The sequence below is a fragment of the Choloepus didactylus genome, chromosome X, assembly GCF_015220235.1.
Source record: "Choloepus didactylus isolate mChoDid1 chromosome X, mChoDid1.pri, whole genome shotgun sequence".
NCBI classification, from domain to species: domain Eukaryota; kingdom Metazoa; phylum Chordata; class Mammalia; order Pilosa; family Megalonychidae; genus Choloepus; species Choloepus didactylus.
In genome coordinates, this window is record NC_051334.1 from 48,415,853 (window position 1) to 48,436,248 (window position 20,396).

Genomic DNA, 20,396 nt, shown 5'->3' on the forward strand with positions numbered 1-20,396 from the left:
TGGAGAAGGAATATGAGAGGAGGGTAGACTTGGGACCACTGAAGAGATAGAGGAATTCTTTGCATCAAATGTGGGAGTGGGGTCAGAGATGGAGCTGGAAGTTCCGTCATTAGTGTCCAGTAAGTAATGAAGCCCACAGGCATTAATGAGATGACCCTGGGAAGGGTGCAATGATTTGTGAGGACAGAGATCAAATGGTATAGCCTGAGATGCTCAAGCTTACCCTCGGGTGTGAAGACAGAAGTTTTTATTTCTTTTTCCCTATGAGTTCTAACCCTGATGTCACTATCTTGAGCAAAGCTAAGGTGAGACTTCCAGGCACAATAATAAAGACAATCCCTGCCCTGCAGAAAGTGGAGCTAAATTATGCTATCATGGGGTGGGGCAATGATAGGAAAGGAAGGGTGCTGAAATTGTGCAAGGAGTGTATTCCAAGCCCCAGGGACCTATGTGTTCATGGGCTTTGAGGTGTGGGGAGGCAAGATTTGTTGTTGCCTGTGGGGACTGGGATGGTGATATTGTGAACGAAATCACTGAAACAGACCCAGAAACATGAGATTACAGAGAACTGTGGGATGGCCAGGATGAGACAGCCACTAACTAGGTAGGTGGATGCAGGAAATGAGAGGAAAATAATTATCACCAATAGGTAGGACTGTAAACCCTAGCACAGAAAAGGGAGGCATAGCCTAGTGCAAAAAAAAAATAGTGCAGAGGTTAAGAAACCCTGACATAGTGCAATAATTCGCAAACATTTAAAGTTTCAGGACCCCTTTATATTTAAAATTGAGCGCCCCCTTCCCCCAAAGGGCTTTAGCTTATGTAGCCTCTGGAAAATTCCACCGTACAGGTATGAGAATGAAAAAGTACTACAGTAACAGTTTCAAGTCTGTTTGGACCCGCAAAAGGCCTGGAGCCACACCTGGAGAATCCCTGGCCTAGTATTTTTAAGGTCACAGCTCTGGAGCCTTAATTCCTTAGTTCGACATCAGCTCGGTCACTTACTAAGTGGGAGAAAGTGTTTCTGAATGTTCCTGGTCCTCTGCTTCCTCCATTGTTGCGCATTTATCTGCGGCAGAAAGCTGCTATTTAAGTGCAATAAAACACTTAAACAGAGCCAAAACACGATAGAGGCGTGTTATCTTTGCTGTGACTACAACAAATACGCCGGACGTGGGGCTGACTTGCCTTCAACGCACGTTGGTCGGATGAATAAATTAGTTCAAGAACGGAAACAAGGGGCAGCAGGCCTAGGTGGCTCCCTGGAGGGGCTGACCTTTTGCATTCTGGATTTTGACGAATGAGGAAAAGGATAGTGCAATGATGACATTCCGGTCAGGCGAACAAAGACGCCTCTCCTAGATTAAGGGCCTGCAGACCCCCGTAGGGGACCAAGAAGTAATAGCATGTCTGAATGGTCCCTGCGCACTTCCCAAAATATTCTTGCCCACCTCGCGGACATATGCTTCCGCTTCCATGCAATATTTTGCCCTGACTCAACATGGCGTCATAGTCTCACGATGCATTTTTGTCTCTCTTGGTCCCCAACTGGAGATATTACCATGCCCATTGGCCGCAGAAATCTCCGCCTTCGGCCCCATGCGTGCCCACCCTTTAAGATTCGTCCGATGGCGCTGCCTGTTTCTAAGATGGCCGCAGACCCTCGGCGGTTTGGGGGTCTTTACTTCCGTTTCCGGGACTAGAATCCGGAAGTGGCAGTTGAGGGGCGTCTTATCTCCAGCTGCGGTGGCCGTTGAGAGGAGGGCGGACGGCCATGGCAGCGGTCGCTGCGAAAGCGGCGGCTGAAGACGGAGAGCCACAACTCGAGGCGGTGCCGGGCCTGGACAGGCAGCGGCGCCTAGTCGAGAATTGCGAGAGTGGACGAGAGCGTCCACTGCGGGCCGGCGAAAGCTGGTGAAGTGGGGATGCGAGCAGTGCCTTGGCTGAGGGGGTGGTTGGGGTGTTGGTGACGATGGGAGACGTGGCGGCTAAGGTCCGCGGGAGAACCGCCAGGGGGGCGGGGGAATGGCCCGTGGGACAGCGGGCAAGGGGGTGGGGAGGTGCCTGTGAGTGGCTCGCATCGTCTGGGAAAGAGGCGGGGCCAGGTCGGAGTCTGGTGCTTGAGAACAAGATGGGATTTGTTGTGAGGTGGGGAGCTGGGGGTCGGGTGGGGGGGTAGGGAGGGTGGGGGGTGGGGGTGGGGAGGGTGGGGGATGGGGTGGGGAGGGTGGGGGATGGGGTGGGGTGGGGAGGGCGGGGGGGGCCCGAAGGCAACGGCCATGTGGGTGGGGCCGGGCCTTCGTGGTGGAACTTGTAACCTGGGAATGAGGCAGGCTTTGCGATTTAAGGCTAAGAGGCGTGGTCGACCTGCCGTACGTATCCGTTTGGGGGCGGGGAAGGGCCTGCGAGGTGAGGCTGCTGACGTAAGGCAGAAGAGCGGAATCCAAGGGAAACCGCCATGGGCCGGGGGAGGGCGTTGTGGAGGAAACTGACACCTGGGAACGAGACGGGGCTTGCGACGTAATGCCGAGGGGCGTGCTCTAAGGGAAGGACAGTGGAGGGGGAGGTGGTTCCTATGAAATAGAAAATGGCGTCTGCGAAGGAGCTAAGTTTGTGACGCGGCAAGGTTTGTGATTCTGGCCGTGGCCCTTTTCCCAGGACAGGAGAAAGTGCAGGTGATTGGTAAGGGAAGGGGCCTTCGATGTTAAAGCGGTTTTCTGTATTAGTACTATTTTGCTTTTATAATAAAATTATTTTTTAAAATTCAATACGTACCGTGACAGATCGGCCTCTTGTACTGATTTCGTTGCTAACCAATGCTTGTTGAGATTCACTGCTTCTGGATTCATTTTATTTCTCACCGAGTTACATCTTGTTTTTTTTTAATTGTGAAATATGTAAGACATAAAAAGGTTGTATAGTACGTGTGTGTAGCCCAAATTGATGGATAATCTGTAAAAATAAACGGCCTGCACTCTTCAAAAATTCAAGGTCGAGAAAGACAAAGGCTCTTCCAGATTAAAAGCGATTTGGCGAGTCATGATAACTAAATGTATGATCCTGAACTTGGATCCTGGAGGAGGAGGAGAAATTATTTTTTTTAATTAATTATTTAAAAATTAGTGGGTTTTTTTGTTTTACTGTAAAAGACATTATTGGGAAAATTGTTGAAATTTGACCAGGGTCTGTAGATTAGTCATTAGTACTGTATCAGTGCTGATATTTTGATTTTGATGATTGTATTGTGGTCATGAAAGAAAATATCCTTGTTTTTAGAAAATGGGTACTGAAATATTTGGGGAGTAAAGAACCTTCATGTAAGCAGTTTACTCTCAGATGGTTGAAAAAATAACGTTTATGGAGAGATAATGATAAGGCAAATGAGTAAAATGCTAAATTGGGGGACTCTGATACAGAATTCTTTGTACTATTTTTGCAACTTCTCTGAGTCTGTTTCGAACTGTTTTGTTTAATTAGAAATTTTAAACCTAACCTTTGTAGTTTAAGGGATAATAAAACAACAAAAAAGATGTGACGTCACCACCCAGGCTAAGATTCAGGATGTTCCCTTAGGTTCTTCTGGGCTGAATAGTAAATATTTCAGGTTTTTCAGGCCAAAAAATAAAAAAGTCCCTCTGTGTCCCTTACAGATGGAAACCCCCTCCCTGCCCCAAGGGAAACTATTCTCCTGAATTTTGAATTGTTTCTTCTTTTTCTTTAAGGCTTTACCACCACTGTATTCATCCCTAAACAGTATTTGTTGTCTAAGCTTTTACATTTTAAAACTTGATATATGTGAAATCATACTGTCCTCATTACATCATATCAAGTGGTACATGATATCCATATGACATCATACTGGTGATTTTAATCTTGATCACTTGGTTAAAGTGATGCCTCCCAGGCTTCTCCAATGTAAAGTTGTTATTTTCCATACAGAGTAATAGGTTTAAAATATGTTATATTGTGTTCATCCATTCTTCAAAATGTTCTGACAGCTTTCCATCTCATGCAATGAAAATGCTAAAATTCTTAAAATGACTTGCAAGGCTTTATCAGGCTGGGCCCTGCTTCCACACTGATTTCTTTTCAAATCTTTCCTCTGATTACATTCCATTTGGCAATAATGGACTTTCTGCTGTTCCTCAAATACCTCAAGCATGCTCTCACCTCAGGGCCTTTGCAAATGAGGTTTGCTTACTTTAGAATAACTATACCAATGAAATATATGTCCCTGTTACTGGAAAGATAAGTCGGGGTTCCCCAAGTTGGGAATACAAAACCAAGCAATTTTTTTCTACCGTTACAATATAGTTCTCCAGCAAAGAAAAACCTCAATCTACCTTGAGAATAAACAGCAATAACCAGAACGTTATTATAGCCAGATATTCAGGGGCCTCGACTCTCTGGTTCTTGTCCACATCCTACCTTGACATGATTGTGTGGGTAGGTGCATTGAAATCCTCTGTAGTACCCTTAAAATTGTCCCACCAATGTTGGTTCCTTATTGAAGCCAGTTTTTCTCTACCCTGCTATCATGGGTAATATCTTGACATCTTGTAACATTTTTACTAAACTCTAGTTTTTTGTGCTTATCTTTAGGTAAATAGTAAAGCATCTCAAGGTTCTTTAATTCATTGTCCATTTTGTAGGGGTTGCTGCAGTGGTCAGAAAATCTCTGTTTATAAAGCATTTTGAAGTCATGGACTAGTCCCAAATCATATACCTAGCATCGGTATTAATATTTGTACTTTCTGTCTTTTGTCAGCTAGCAGATTTGGGTGAGGGCAATTTATTAATTTAGCCATCTGAACTGATTTAATTTCTAGTGTAAAATTTTTAAGGGTAAATTAAAGTCTGTGGTATTGCAGCCTCCCTGGCAATTTTTGGTTTTTCTTTTTTAATATGAACCATCTAAATACACTCATATCATTATCAGGGATAGCCAAGGAAATCTTTAGAAAGTCTCTGCAGGATATGGATAGTTTCTTAACAGAGGTAAACAAGCATGGGGTTGGCCTTTACATAAAGGAAGGAGGGTGGCTGGGCTTGGAGCATTGCAACAATGGATAGTGTTGTGTGGAAGGAAAGCAACGTTTTATAGGAGATTAGGCGACTAGCCCATAAGTGCTGAGGGTTTTCTGTCAATGGGAGAGTGTGCAGCATGGAGAACAATTAAGTTTAATGGAGACCCTAGAAGTCAAGTTCAGCTATTGCTGCTATAGCTCTTAGGTAGACAAGGTGGATATTTCCTTGACTGCTGAATCTAATAAAAGACTGAAATAAACAATAGGCCTCTGATAGTTTCCATGTAAGTGAATCAGTGTCCCTAGTACTTGTTCAGACTTTCATGAACAAAAAAAGAAAAAGCGTTTGTGAATTTAGACTCTGTGGGGGTGGGGGGATCTTTTGGTAGGCAGTTATTGTTCTAGTCTTTGTTGCTTAAACATGAGTATGCTTTTCAATTTGGAAAGGGTGCAGTTATTGAAAGGTATTTATATTAGCATATTTAATTACATATAATTAGCCTAAGAAGAGAAACCTTTTTTGATTTGTCATTTTTTAATATTGTGTTTGATAAATGAGCTTTGATAAAGAGCATTTATAAAAATTTTAAATTAAAATTTGAAGAATTTTAAGTAAACGTCATTATTCTTATTGTCCTTCCTTTTATAGGGTGAAGGAGCAAATTTTTGCATTATCTACCAAAGATAGTTAAAGCATAAAAGAATATTTAACAGTGTCATTATTCTGAAATTGGGGACTGTATTTGGAAGAGACAAAATCATCCCAACCGTGGTGGGGACATGTGTTTCCATGGTGTGAATGATGTGGGCTTGTCTGTGATCTGTGAAGTGGCAGGCTCTATGGGGGACAATGCAGAAAACAAAACAAAAACCAAATGTTTGCCTTTTCAGGTAACTTGTATTTATTCCAAGATTTTTCTATCCCTCCTTTCCCATACCTCTCTGATCCTTTTATAAACAAACAAAAGTTTACATTTTAAAGAATCACATTTGTGGGGTCAAATTGCTTGGAAAACCAGCCAATAATAGTTTTTCACCAATTTTGTTATTTTAGAAAAAAATTATATTAGGTTACTGAATATTTGGGACAGCCTTTTATATGGAAATAGCAGAGCAGGTTTTTGTGTATATGTGTTTATGTAAGCTTTTATGTCCAAGCCCCATATTTAGAACAATAAAGCTAACATTCATTTGGCACTTATTATATGCGAAGTATTTTCCATACTTCAGAATTTTTAACAACACTTTACACAGGCATATTTCAACACATTCCTAAATGTTTATCGCTGTAGTGTGTGTAAATACTTCTCTTTTAAAAGAGAGCTAGTCACTATGAGAAATTTATAAATTCAAAATGAATCCTAGATAAAAAGATGAAAACTGGCAGTATGCAGTTTTTCTTTTGAAGGAAAACCTTATGATTCTGTAGCATTTTAAATTCTTTTCAATTTCTGAGTAGATTTTTCAGATTTTATGAAATCCGTTTCTTTAGCTGAAGAATTTTTCCTCCATTTGTATATATTTTAAAAACTGCACACTTAATGAATGGCTGAAGCCTTATAACATTAGCTGTAAATGACAGATATTTTGAGTCTTAATTTAACTGTTACCCCACAGACTAATACAAAGGAATTATCTTTTATTCTTTAATTAAATCTTATGTTTCTACAGTTTTGTAGGTGCTTTTTGCCATGATTAAACCCATTTTCTCTTTTTAATAAAATCTCTTTTAGCATCCTAAGAAGTCAGGTAATCTGATACCCAAAATCTGAGCTTCACTGAATAATTTTGCTTCTAATTTATTTTTAAAACTTTTATTGTGGTAACATATATACAATACAAATTTTCCCATTTTAACCACTTTCTTGTGTATAAGTCAGGGATATTAATTACATTCCCAGTATTTTGCTGCCATCATCACCATCCGTTACCAAAACTTTTTCATCACCCCAAACAGAAATTCTGTACCCATTAAGCAGTAAATCCCCCTTCTCTCCTTCTCTGTCCCCTGGTAACCTGTAATCTATTCTCTCTATGCATTTTCTTATTATAGTATTTCATATATGTGGAATCATAAAATATTTGTCCTTTGTGTCTGGCTTATTTCACTCAACATAATGATGTCAAGGTTCATCGATGTTCTTGCATCTATCAGAACTCCATTCCTTTTTATGGCTGAATAACATTCTATTATATCTATGTATCGCATTTTATTGATCCATTCATCTGTTGATGGACACTTGGGTTGCTTCTACCTTTTGGCTATTGTGGATAATGCCTCTATGAACATCAATGTGCAAATATTTGTTTTAGTCCCTGCTTTCGATTCTTTGGGTATACTCCTAGAAGTGAGATTGCCGGGTCATGTGGTAGTTTCTGTGTTTAACTTTTTGAGGAACTGACAAACTGTTTTCCACAGTGGCTGCACCATTTTACATTCCCACCAACAATGCATGAGGATTTCTGTTTCTCCACATGCTCGCCAACACTTGTTATTTTCCGGTTTTTTAATAGTAGCCATTCTTGTGGGTATGAGGTGGTATCTCATTGGGTTTTGATTTGCATTTCCCTAATGGTTAATGATGATCATCTTTTCTTGCACTTCTTGACCATTTTATATCTTCTATGGAGAAATGTCTATTCGAGTCCTTTACCCATTTTTTTTTAATTGGGTTGTTTGTCTTATTGTTGGTGAGTTGTAGGACTTCTTTATATATTCTGGATATTAAGCCCGTTTCAGATATGTGATTTCCAGATATTTTCTCCTATTCTGTAGGTTGTCTTTTCACTTTTTTGGTAATGGCCTTTGACTAATTTATTTTTGTACGATGCTGAAACTTTTCATCTGGAATTATAATGTGTTGTTACTTTTAGTCTAACATAACTAGCATAACCATGGGGAGTTGTACAACTAACCCCCAGATAACCAGGGACCCCTGTTACATGTCTGGGCCCCAGGTTCCTTGTGGAGCAGCACTGGTATAAACAGTGGGAAGTGTATGTGCAGGGAGAGGACCAGGACTCCAGCACCTTCCCTGGCTGCATTAACAATGCCGAGCTCTTTGAAGGTAACAGGCCTCTGCCTCCCCACCTCAACCTAGCCCTGGAGTTCTTGTCCCCTCTGTCCCTACAAATGATTACAAGCCCATCCTCTGTGCTAGGCCATTGGTGGGATGCCTAGAGTTATTCATCAGTTTCCTTCCTTGATTCTTCCTATGCACTTCCCTCACCCCCACAGACCAGGTAAGCTGGCGCCTCAAGAAGGGTCTGGTGGAAGGGAAGGACTATGTGCTACTCCCAGCGGATGCTTGGCATTACCTGGTCAGCTGGTATGGCCTGGAATATGGTCAGCCACCCATTGAACGCAAGGTAAAGTAGGTGGGGAGGTTTCTGGAGAGGATAGATTCTGTGGGAGGTGGGGAAGGAGGAAGGCCTTTTAGATCTAGGAAGTGTCTAGGCCCCTGTGTATATGTGATTCTGTGTATGCTGTATAGATACACTATACAGTGTATCTTGTGCCTGCATCTCTCTCCCCTCACAGGAGTCTTTCTGTGTCTACTCTGTGTGTTCACCTTGGCATGCTTCCCTAACGGATTGTTGTACGTGTGTCTTTGTACACTATCTGTGTATGCCTATGCTTATGTTCCTCTACCCTCAAAGGTCATTGTGCTTGTGTCTGTGTATGTATGCTGCCTGGGTACACCTATGTATGCTCCCCTCTACCCTCACAGGTCGTGGAGCTGCCCAGCACCCAGAAGGTCGAAGTTTATCCAGTAGAGCTGCTCCTTGTCCGGCACCGTGATAGGAGCACACCTCACACTGTGCAGTTCAGCTGCACAGATTCTATTGGTGAGTCTAAGAGTCACAGAATAAATTGGCATTCCCAGCCATAGGCCACAGCTCAGTGACCTGAGAATGCATGGGTTGGGCTGTGACAGACAAGAGATGGCATCATTCAGACTTTGGAGAGCCAAGAAGGTGTTGGTCACAGTTGGGCAGAGGCACTGAGGGGTCCCCTAGAGTCTGGAGAGCACGTGAGCTGCATTCCAGTGGCTTAATGGTGTAGCAGAGGATATTTGCTGGGAGTCTTGGGTCCTGAGTGTGGATCATTCAGTTGGAGATGGATCAGGGAGACAATTCCATGAAATAGATATTGACTGAGTATGTGAAATGAGCGGGAATGATTTGTTTGATGCCTAGATGGGTTGATCATTCTGGGTCCCTTGAGTATACTCTGTCACTCTCCACAGACCAGGTGTTACGCACAGCTCGGAAGCAGTTTCTGCTGAAACCCTGTGAAGAGGCACGACTGTGGATCAAGAACTCAAAAGGCTTATTTGAGCAGTTGTGCAACACACACGTCACAGTGCTTGACGCCAACCTCAAGACTGGGCAGGTAAAGGAAGGGAGGGCTTTTCTGCTCAGGTGGATTGGCAGATAGATTCATCTGGCAGTGCTTGGGTCGGGGAAGGTGAGATCTAGGTGCCCATAAAGCTCTTCATTAAATGTCATCCCATCTCTTCTTCCTCTTCCTCCAACCCAGGTGGTCATCATGGAGACCCGAAACAAAGATGGTACTTGGCCCAGCGCACAGCTGCACGTCATGTGAGCCCTTGGGGTGTCTGGTCCAGAGTGGGGTCCTATGATAGGCAGAAGGACTGAGCCGATGAACACATTTCATCCACATATAGTAGGCTCTCAGCTGATAGAATTTCTCATTCAACTCTAGGAAGAAAATGGCAGAGGAGGATGCGGACTTCCAGGGCCAGCCAGGCCTCTGCGGTCTCACCAATCTGGGCAACACATGCTTCATGAATTCGGCCCTGCAGGTTGGGCCATTAGGCCTGTGTCTGGCATCATCTGGGATGGGCTTCAAGGCTGGGGATTGGGGACAGATTTAGGGGACGAGGGAGGACTACAGGACAAGGGGTCATGTTGGAAGCTAGGGTCCCAAAAGTCTGACTTGACATGCCTACCTTAGTTCCTAAAACATCAGCTTCTCATGAAATATCAATACCTTCTTCCTCTGCCCACCACTACTTTCCCTTTTCTTCTCTCCTATGCCACCATGTTCTTCCTTCTCTTGAAAAACTAATATCTTTTCTCCTTCATGACCCTGCACCCTTCTCTCTCCCCATTGTCCTCCCCCTTCTCTCTTTTCTCCCCCTTTTTCCTCCCTCACTTCCTTTTCTCTATCCCCACTTTGGCCACCTTCTGTTTCCTCTTCTCTGCCTCACTCATCTGGCACCTGCCTCCTGCAGTGCCTCAGCAATGTGCCACAGCTCACTGAGTATTTCCTCAACAATCGCTACCTGGAGGAGCTCAACTTCTGCAACCCACTGGGCATGAAGGGTGAGATCGCAGAGGCCTATGCAGACCTGGTGAAGCAGGCATGGTCCGGCCACCACCGCTCCATCATACCTCACATGTTCAAGGTAAGACTTAAAACACACACACACACAGACACACACACACACACACACACACACAGTTCTCCCAACTGCCTCTCACTCTGTTGGCACTGCCCTTCCAGACCAAGGTCGGCCACTTTGCATCCCAGTTTCTGGGGTACCAGCAGCATGACTCGCAGGAGCTGTTGTCATTCCTCCTGGATGGACTGCATGAGGATCTCAATCGGGTCAAGAAGAAAGAATATGTGGAGCTATGTGATGCTGCTGGGCGGCCAGACCAGGTAGGCTGCTCCATGTTGCTCTCCAGAGCATCCGTCTTGGAGAGCCCACATTAAAGCCACTAATGCCTCTGCTTCAATGACTCTCTGGCCTCCCTGGGACATCTAACACCCTGACCATTTTATGTTGTTAAATTCCTCCACCCTGACCTCAACTCCACCCTCAGTCTCAGCCTTACCCTCAGTACTGCCTCTGCCCCATACCCAACCCACAGTTAACCCCAACCCTGACAGTCAACATAGTTTCTAGATAACTTTAACAGTGGCCCTAACCCTAATGTTAACCTTAACCCTGTATGCATTCGCCCTAAACCCTAGTTTTCCCCTGCCCTGGGCAAGCCCTCCTCCCATGATGATAACTGTCAATAGGAGGTCGCTCAGGAGGCCTGGCAGAACCACAAACGGCGGAACGATTCTGTGATTGTGGACACTTTCCACGGACTCTTCAAGTCCACACTGGTGTGCCCTGATTGTGGCAACGTGTCTGTGACCTTCGACCCCTTCTGCTACCTCAGTGTCCCACTGCCTGTTAGCCACAAAAGGGTCATGGAGGTCTTCTTTGTCTCCATGGATCCTCGCCGCAAGCCAGAGCAGGTATGGGGGGGATTTGGAACATGGGGACGTAACAAAAAACACGTAGTCAGAGTTTATTTCATTACTCTGCCATACTTCAATATTTCCTGTATTAACCCACCAAACGCACTTTCTGATCTTGTTATTTATTTTTCCTTCTGATCATGTATGCATACTGTATCTCCCTCAGCATCGGCTCGTGGTCCCCAAGAAGGGCAAAATCTCGGATCTGTGTGTGGCTCTGTCTAAACACACAGGTGTTGCGCCAGACAGGGTGAGGATCTGCAGATGAGCAAGAGTGGGATTCAGGGGAAGGGAGGCAGAAAGGGATAAGGAGACCTTGCAGACTGACCAGTGCTCTTTCTGCATCCCATCCTCAGATGATGGTGGCAGATGTCTTCAGTCACCGTTTCTACAAGATCTACCAGCTAGAGGAGTCTCTGAGCAGCATCTTGGACCGAGATGATATCTTCATGTGAGTGAGGGGAGCAAGGGGAGATGGTATTTCCTCAGAACCTCCTTGGCTTCCTTTTGTATGACCCTCCATTAGCCACCTTCTCTTTCCTCTCCTGTGCCTTGTTCACTGAGCACCTGCCCTGTGTAGCGCCTCAGCTATATGCCTTAAGGCCATCGGTGAGGTGGGGTGAGAGTGACAGATCTTTATACAAGGTGTTCTTAGGGATTTTCTTCCTTGTTACTTGAGGGAAGCTACAATTTTTTATTTATTTTATTCAGTGCTTACAAAGCACCTCCCGTGTACCAGATGCTGATCTGAACTCCTTTTCTCTTATTTCAGTCCTCAAAAACAAAAAATGGTTTTGAAATAGGAAACACTAAGGCTCTTTCTGAGCAGAAGAGCGTTCAGAAAATTTTAAATCTTTATGTAACTGAAAACTAACATAGAAAGTGTTTTGTAATACGAAAAGTTCTTTGAAAACCAAGCAGTGTTTTCCAAAAAGAAAATTATTGTGAAAAAAAATTAAGTCCCTTTGTCACTGAAAATTGTTATTATCTCCCTCAGCACTCTGATAATGCCAAAGTACTTTTAACAACATCACATAAACAAAGTGCTGTATAAATCAGCTAACACTTTGTAAAGCACAAAATATTTGATGATTTTTCAGATCCTTGTAAAAAACATTTTCAGGCTGTGAGGGGTGGGTGGGTGGAATAACTGGGACAACGTCAAGGGAGTCCTTCTTGGGATATACTGATAGGTGTGATCTGATGTCCGCTTCCCACAGATATGAGGTGTCAAATAGGGTTGGGACTGGTGAGGGCAAGAGAGAGGACGTTGTGCTTCCTGTCTACCTACGGGAGCGTACCCCAGCCCGGGACTACAACAACTCCTACTATGGCTTGATACTCTTTGGGCACCCACTCCTCGTGTCGGTGCCTCGGGACCGGCTCACCTGGGATGCCTTATATCACATCCTGCTGTACCGACTCTCGTGAGTGTGTCCTTCCTGGCAAGAGGGAAAAGATGGGGTCTGAACTCAAACCTGGGTGTCTAGCTGCTTATCTGATGCCTTCCTTTCCACATCCAAAAGGCAGCTCAAACTTAACATGGCCATAGGGGAACTTTAAGGTCTTTTTTCCTTATAGAGCTCTGGATTTGCCAATGCCTTTCTAGGGTGCTAGGGATACAGAGATGAACAAAACAGGCACAATGCAGACAGCTTCATTTCATGTTTAATTTTCTCCTCAGAGAGGCAACACATTTGTGTTTTTTGCTGATAGACCTGTGTTTTTACCAATAGGTTTTCATTGTGCTTAAAATCCAGAGTCCTTACCATGGCAAACAAAACAATACAATATCTGAGTTAACCTCTCCTTCATTCTGTATTTAAAAGTCCACTTCTCAGAAGCCTTCAGCTTCTTGTATCTGTTTATCAGTAACTTATCATAGTTAAAATCTAGAGTCATAATTGTGGCACACAAAACCCTACATTATCGGGCCACTGCTGACATCCTCAACCTCTTTATGTGTTTATATGTCAGCTCCTCAGATCTTCCAGTTTCATGAGTAACAGTTGTTTATATGTGGGTTTACCAGTGACCTTCCATCATAATTAAAGTAGAATCTTGGGCTCTGCCCTTCACTGTGCTTGTGCCCCTGCCTCAGGATTCTCTTCTGTTCTCCCTGCAGACGCTATGTGACCAGGCCCACCTCAGATGATGAGGACGAAGGGGATGAGAAAGGTGAGGAAGAGAAGGAAGAGAGAATCAACAAGGATGAGGTCCTGTACAAGTGGTCCCAAGGCCTGGGTGAGGGGCTGAGGGTGAGGACTGGGAAGTCTCAGATAGGTCTGACTGATGACAGGGTCAATCCGAATGTGCATTCCAGCTCAACATCCTGGGGTTCACACCATCCCATCTCTGACATCCCCTGTTTTAGGAAATGAGGATAAAGACAACATCTCCAAGCCTGTGAATGCAGCTGGAGGCAGCTCTCAAGACCCTGGGCCGGAGCAGGCTGGGCCCAGCTCTGGGGGTCAGGGTGGGAATCGAGCCCCCTTGGACAACTTCCCTGGCCCATCTCGCTGGCCCCAGAGGTCACAACGCAAGCAGCTGTTCACCCTGCAGACAGTGAATTCCAATGGGACCAGTGACCGCACGACCTACAACGAAGATGGCCATGGTGTCTCCTTCAGCTGTGAGCCAGGGTTGGGGAGGTGGGTTGGAGGCTTTCTTGGCAGCAGGGAACATTGACCACCTACCACTCGCCTTCAGCCCAGCCATACATTGCCATCGACTGGGAGCCAGAGATGAAGAAGCGTTACTATAACGAGGTGGAGGCTGAGGTAAAGAAAATTTCAGGGATGGGGGGTGGGGGAGCACTTTCAGCTTGCACCCCCTCAAGTCTTCCAGGGCTTCAAGTACCTAGCTTCAAAGTTCACACTCTTAACCACTCAGCCTGGGTCTTCTGCCCCCACACTGTTTAGCCAGCTGTCCCTCATACCTGACTGTCCATTCGCCTAACTCTAGGGCTACGTGAAGCATGACTGCATAGGATATATGCTGAAGAAGGCTCCAGTGCGGCTGCAGGATTGCATTGAGCTCTTTACCACTGTTGAGACCCTGGAGATGGAAAACCCCTGGTGAGGGGCTAGAATGGGGGCTGTGGAGGTGGGGTTTCGGTGGTTGTACCTACATGACCAGGCCCCTGTTAACCTCTCTAAATACACGTCCTCCTTCTCTCCCTCTTGCTCAACTACTAATGCCACAGTGGCCACCAATATCCCAAGCATATTACCACCTGATGGCCTTTGCCTGGGCTGTTTCTCCTGGTAGGAATGTTCTTTTCCAGCTATCTATAGGACTTTACTCCTTTCCTTTGCTTGGGTGTCTGGTCAAATGTCACCTTATCAGAGACCTTCTCTTACTACCATGCCAAAAGTCACCATTCTCTCCACTCACCATCTCGCTCCATATTCTTCTCTTCTTAGCCAAGTATTGCTTTCTTTCTCGCTCAGCACCACCTGATATCATGTCATTTAACCCCTTTTGCATTATTGTCTGTCTTCTCCATTAGAGAGTAAACCCCTTGACAGTAGAGACTTAAGTTTACTGTGTGTCTGTGCTTGCTGGTTATAGTGTTGGGTGTACAGCAGACACTTAGTAGATAAGAGTAAACAAATAAAACATAAAGAGACAATCAGAGAGATAAAGCCGGTCTCAAAAAATAAGACCAGCATCTCCATGGTCCAGAAATGGAACAAAAATATAAAATAATACCAAAGGATTAAACAGTAGGCAATTAGTAAATACATTGTGAATGAATGAATAAATAAAATATGAAGAGAGAACTAGAGGGATAGAGGCAAGGTCTAATTGCCTGTAGCAATTAGAGCATCTCCATGGACTAGAAGTCAAACAAAAGTACAAAATAGTACAAAAGGCAATCAAAACTTGATGAATGAATGAATGAATGAATAAAATACGATGAGCAAACTAGAGTAACAGGCAGGTTAAAGATAAGACCAGCATCTCTAGGGACCAGATAAGGAATATGAAGGCTAAATAGTACACAGGCCATGCGGTAGATGCTCAGATAGTGTCAGTTTACTGACTTAGGCTCTCTTGGTAGGTACTGCCCCACCTGCAAGCAGCACCAGCTGGCCACCAAGAAACTGGACCTGTGGATGCTGCCGGAAACCCTCATCATCCATCTAAAGCGCTTTTCCTATACCAAGTTCTCTCGCGAGAAGCTGGACACCCTTGTGGAGTTCCCTATCCGGTCTGGGCCCAGGGGGAGGATGGCTGAGGGGAAGGAAGGGGTAGCCGGGAGAAGGGCACAACAGTATTGACTCTCTTTCCACCCACAGAGACCTGGATTTCTCCGAGTTTGTCATCAAACCGCAGAGTGAATCAAATCCAGAGCTGTACAAATATGACCTCATAGCGGTTTCAAACCATTATGGGGGCCTGCGTGATGGACACTGTATGTGCCAGGCTGTGGACAAGAGGGAGGCCCTGGGGGGTGTGGACTTGTGGGTGTAAGGATATCCTGAGTGGGTGACTGGATGTGAGCTGATGGTGAGGTTATCCCGGTGGGAGGAGCAAGAGAGTGAATCTGGGTATCTCTTAATGGCAGGAGGGTAAGTGTGGACTGCTTCCCCTCCCTTACAGATACAACGTTTGCCTGCAACAAGGACAGCGGCCAGTGGCACTACTTTGATGACAGCAGCGTCTCTCCTGTGACTGAGAGCCAGATTCAGGTGTGACTTCCTTCCTCTCCCATTCTTTCCATTCTCCTGACCCTGCCCCCTCCCCCCGCCATCTCGCCCAATCCGCACTGACTCCTGTCCTCTCCCTGTAGTCCAAGGCAGCCTATGTCCTCTTCTACCAACGCCAAGATGTGGCACGACGCTTGCAAAACCAACCCAGCTTACCTGGCCCCCCAGCATCCCCTGCCTGTGGTTCCCCACCCAGCTCTGAGTTCATGGATGTGAACTGAAGGGCCCTGGGTCCTGCCACACAGAAGGAAGCCTTCTCTACTTCCTCCCTGTGTCTACCACCTATTCTCTTATCCATGTTAGGTGTTCCCTACCAGGCATTCCAAGCTTACTCGTGGCTGCTGCTGTCTTGTGCCCCTACATTGCTCTCCCCCAGGGGAAAAAAAAGATCCTGTCTCCTCCCCAGGCAGTGTTCCCTGCCTGTGTTGCCCCTTAGAGCAGTAGTAGCCCTCCCATTTTAACTTATGGTTGTCCCTTTCCCTTTTTCCTCAACCTGGTGTGTCTTGAGGGAGTGGAGGTTCATCTGAACAGAGTGTATTTTCTTATTGAGATCCTGTATCCTCTGCTGTACATAAATAAAGCTCCAGTGTGTTCCTCACTTGGCAGTGTGGGGTTGGTTTTTTTTTTTTTTTTTCATGCACTTACTAAGAAACAGCTAAATGCCTATGTTCTGTGTGCTTTTTGAGTGCCAGTTGTGTGATGTGTGCTGCTCTGAGTGCTTATTGAATACCAACTCTTTGCCAGGTGCTATTCTAAGTGCTTTTTTTCCTAAGTGCTTTTAAATCACTGTGTGCCAGACAACTATTTGAAGCACCAATTGTATGCCGTTACATTTTATAAATATCGACTCTTAATTCTCACAACAATCTCATGAGGGAGTTGTTATCTTCAATTTCAAATGGGGAAACTGAGGTACAGAGGTCAGTATAACTAATTACACTGGAGTTGGTCCCTGGAGAGGGCATCTGACCTATCCAGACCCAGGACTGCTAATCTTTCTGTGGACATGACCTGCTTTAGAGCTGATGTGGAGAGGGTACACCTGGAACAGATAGGCATCCAAATACATGATGTTTAGACATAAAGATACTAGCCAGACCACTTCACAGGTCCCCAGTAGTGTTTCCTGAGAAGAGTTAGTCCCTCTGAGGAGAACTCTTGCAGAGATGGTGTACCTGGCCAGGCCTGGCCAACCTGACAGGACAAATGTGTGTATGTTACCTCTATACCTTCCCCCCACTCCTACCATGACTTTAGCTCCCCCGCCAGGCAGGGTCCCTCCAGCCTCACCCCAAAGATAAGTGACGTGAAGCACCTACCACAGGGTGGGTACTGAACAGTCAAAAGCATAGCATGTCCATGCATAAGATGCCATTTAAGTACTAAACATCTCTCACCTGGCCCCTCCCATAGGAGCCAACGGTTACCTCTCCTGTAGGAACAGCTGTAGGGTGAAGGAGAGTAGACAAATATGTGGTATCTGGACATAAAAAAAAATCTATCCAACCCTTCACACAGAGGAAATGAATCTTGATCGGTGGCAGTTGAAGGACCATTTCTAAAACAAAAGGCATCAATGTTCCCCCCAGCCTGCTGCCCTTGAATTGCATTAAATTTTATCAGGTCCTGCTCTGAGTGTCATCAGTCCCAGCATTAACACTCAAACCCTCCCAGTTGCTCCTTTGACAGGCAAGAATGAACATACTTGCTAGTGAGGAAACCAGCTCAAACTGACTTAAGCAAAGATAGGAATGAAGAGAAATACTAGTTTTAGCTATGGCTGGATCCAGGAACACAAAAGCTGTCATTTAATCCTTATAAAGGCTCTATGACTTAAGCAACATTATCACCCCTTGCAGATGAGGAAATGGTCATAAAGGGCTGGCTCAGAATAGGCTTTAGGTACAGGAATTCCTCATTAGCTGTGCATTCATCAGTCCTGGACAAAGCCCACATAAAGTGAATCCACTTAAAATATAAATTCCCTGATTTATCCAAAGACAGGACATCTTGAAACAACATGCATAAGAATCAGAAATGAGAGACAATAGACACAGTTACACAGAGAATCCTCATTACAATTATCAGACATCTATGTAAAACTGCTCACTATGGTCATGGAGGTAAAAAGTGTGAACAAGAAACAAAACTTGAAGTGAAAATAAGTTGAAACAGTAAGAAGTAGAAGTGAGAGAACTGAAATACATAATAAATTAAGAGGTCAGTGGACAAGTTTAACAGACATGGCTGAAGAGGGAATTCATGAATTGGAAGATCAGTTAAAGTGTATTAAGGTATGCGTTTTCTAAAATATTTCAAGTTAAGATTAACATTTTGATGAATCGAGGGTATCTAAAGAATAGAAGAAGTATGAACTTCAAGCAAATGGAGGGAGGAAAAGAGAATGAAAAGTAACTGAAAAAGGCAAGGGAAAAGCAACATAGAAGAGGGTGGACAATTAGAAAGCACATATGATTTAAACCCAAATATATCAATCAGTAGGTTTCTTTAAATATAAATAGACCAGATATCTCAGTTAAAAGACAAAGATTGTCAGACTCGATAAGAAAACCCAAGTATATGCTGTTTACAAGAGACCTGTAAAAAAAAGAGAAGGGTACAGAAAGGTTGAAAGTAAAAGGAAGGAAGAAATATATCCCATAAATAAACACCAAAAGATGTAGTGTATCTATAATAATAGTAAAATTTAAGGCAAAAAGCATTTCTAAAGATAGAGGGTCATTTCATAATGATAATTCCACCAGGAAGATATAATTCTAAATAGGTATGACTATCAAAATATATAAAGTAAAAATGAACAGAAATACAAAGAGAAACAGATCCACAATCAATGTAAATTTTAACACACCTCCGTCATTAATAGAATATGCAAAAATTAAGATACAGGTGCTGATGATGTTCTACTTCATGACTTGGGCAGTGGTCACACAGCTGTTTATTATTTTTCTTTAAACTATAAATTGTTTTATGCAAAACAAAATACATTGCACAGGTTGGGGAGGGGTGGTGTGCAGAGGTAGGGAATACGATGGCCTGGACCCAACCTGCAGAGATGCTGATTGAATTGTTCTCAGGTGGGATCCAGGCATGGATGTTTTTAACAGTTTCCTATGTGCTTATAATGTGCAGCCAGGGTTGAGAACCACTGATTTATATGGAAGAGCAAAGGCTACAGATTACCCTAGATTCCTGAAGAACAAATTGAGACCTTCCCAAGATATCAAGAATTATTATAAAGCTATAGTGATTGAGATATCTCTAGCCAAAAGATAGACGATGTACTGACAGACTAGAAATTCCTAAACCAGATTCAAACTTGATATAGATATTTGATTTATGGCAACACTGGTATTGGAGGAATAGATTTTTCAATAAAGGTTGCTGGAATCATTGATTTTATGTATTTGGAGAAATGAAATTGACCAATCCCTCATACCAAAACACAAATAAGTTCCCTTTGTAAGAGAAAGGGCATGCTTGGCACACCCTCAGGAACCCATGTGGGCAAAATGCGGTCTGTATGTAAAAATCCTGCCTGATACCTCCACACTTCCCATCTGCCCAATTCCTGTCCATAGGCCCTTCTAGGTGCAAAGTGATAGAAGGTATGCCTGGCAGGGATATGGGAACCTACATGAGCAAACATTTGGTGTCTGTACATGGAGTCCCCACCTGACTCTTTCTTGGCTCATGCCCACCCACTTCCTCCTCGGAGAACTTATTTGTTTCCCTGTGGGGGGAGGGAACACCTGACATGGAAAGAACCACACACACTTACCCCAACAGACCCCATTTCTGACCCTGTATACCACTCATCTCTGAGACCATAGACCCCCTGTCAGCCTAAAGAACCTACCCCTTAGTACCTCATAAACCATGAATCACTGGTACTTCAGAGCCATCATCTTTACACCTTTTATTTCTTTTTCTTGTCTTATGACTAAACAGCTCCAGTACCATATTGAAAAGAAATGGTGATAGTAGAAACCATGTTTTGTTCTTGATTTTAAGGAGAAAACTTGCAACTTTTCCCCATTAAGAATTATATTTCATAGTGACACATCCCAAAGTAATTTGGGTGGAGAATAAAAAATATATTTACAGACTCCCCCCACTCCCCCACCCCGAGGAGCTGGGGGAAGGTGCAGAAGTGTTGGACTTCCTCACTTGGACTGGTGTTGATGTTGTCACAAACATTGGGACTGGCGGTTTGATGTGCCAAGCCCTCTATCGTGGGACTTGCCCTTATGAAGCTTGTTACTGCAAAGGAGAGGCTAAACTTGCATATAATTTTGCCTAAGAGTCTCCCCCTGAGTGCCTCTTTGTTGCTCAGATGTGGCCCTCTCT

The 20,396-nt window shown here is 44.3% G+C and overlaps 1 protein-coding gene across 4 annotated transcripts; it reads left to right on the forward strand.

The window, feature by feature from the left end:
- Positions 1 to 1,734: 1,734 nt before the first annotated feature.
- Positions 1,735 to 16,626, forward strand: USP11 (ubiquitin specific peptidase 11). Of its 4 annotated transcripts, none has more exons than XM_037821111.1 (21): positions 1,735 to 1,914; positions 7,986 to 8,095; positions 8,266 to 8,396; positions 8,759 to 8,876; positions 9,278 to 9,423; positions 9,571 to 9,632; positions 9,757 to 9,856; positions 10,289 to 10,462; positions 10,561 to 10,719; positions 11,086 to 11,310; positions 11,480 to 11,563; positions 11,670 to 11,764; positions 12,534 to 12,740; positions 13,439 to 13,491; positions 13,688 to 13,945; positions 14,023 to 14,093; positions 14,278 to 14,390; positions 15,380 to 15,529; positions 15,618 to 15,733; positions 15,922 to 16,010; positions 16,112 to 16,626. In XM_037821111.1, the coding sequence occupies exons 1-21, from the start codon at positions 1,775 to 1,777 to the stop codon at positions 16,247 to 16,249; spliced, it is 2,739 nt and encodes a 912-aa protein (XP_037677039.1). In that variant the 5' UTR covers positions 1,735 to 1,774; the 3' UTR covers positions 16,250 to 16,626. The 4 variants fall into 4 exon arrangements, with proteins under 4 accessions (XP_037677039.1, XP_037677040.1, XP_037677041.1 ...); XM_037821112.1 differs by lacking the exon at positions 1,735 to 1,914 and adding an exon at positions 2,117 to 2,148; XM_037821113.1 differs by lacking the exon at positions 1,735 to 1,914 and adding an exon at positions 2,655 to 2,675.
- The last annotated feature ends 3,770 nt before the right edge of the window (positions 16,627 to 20,396 follow it).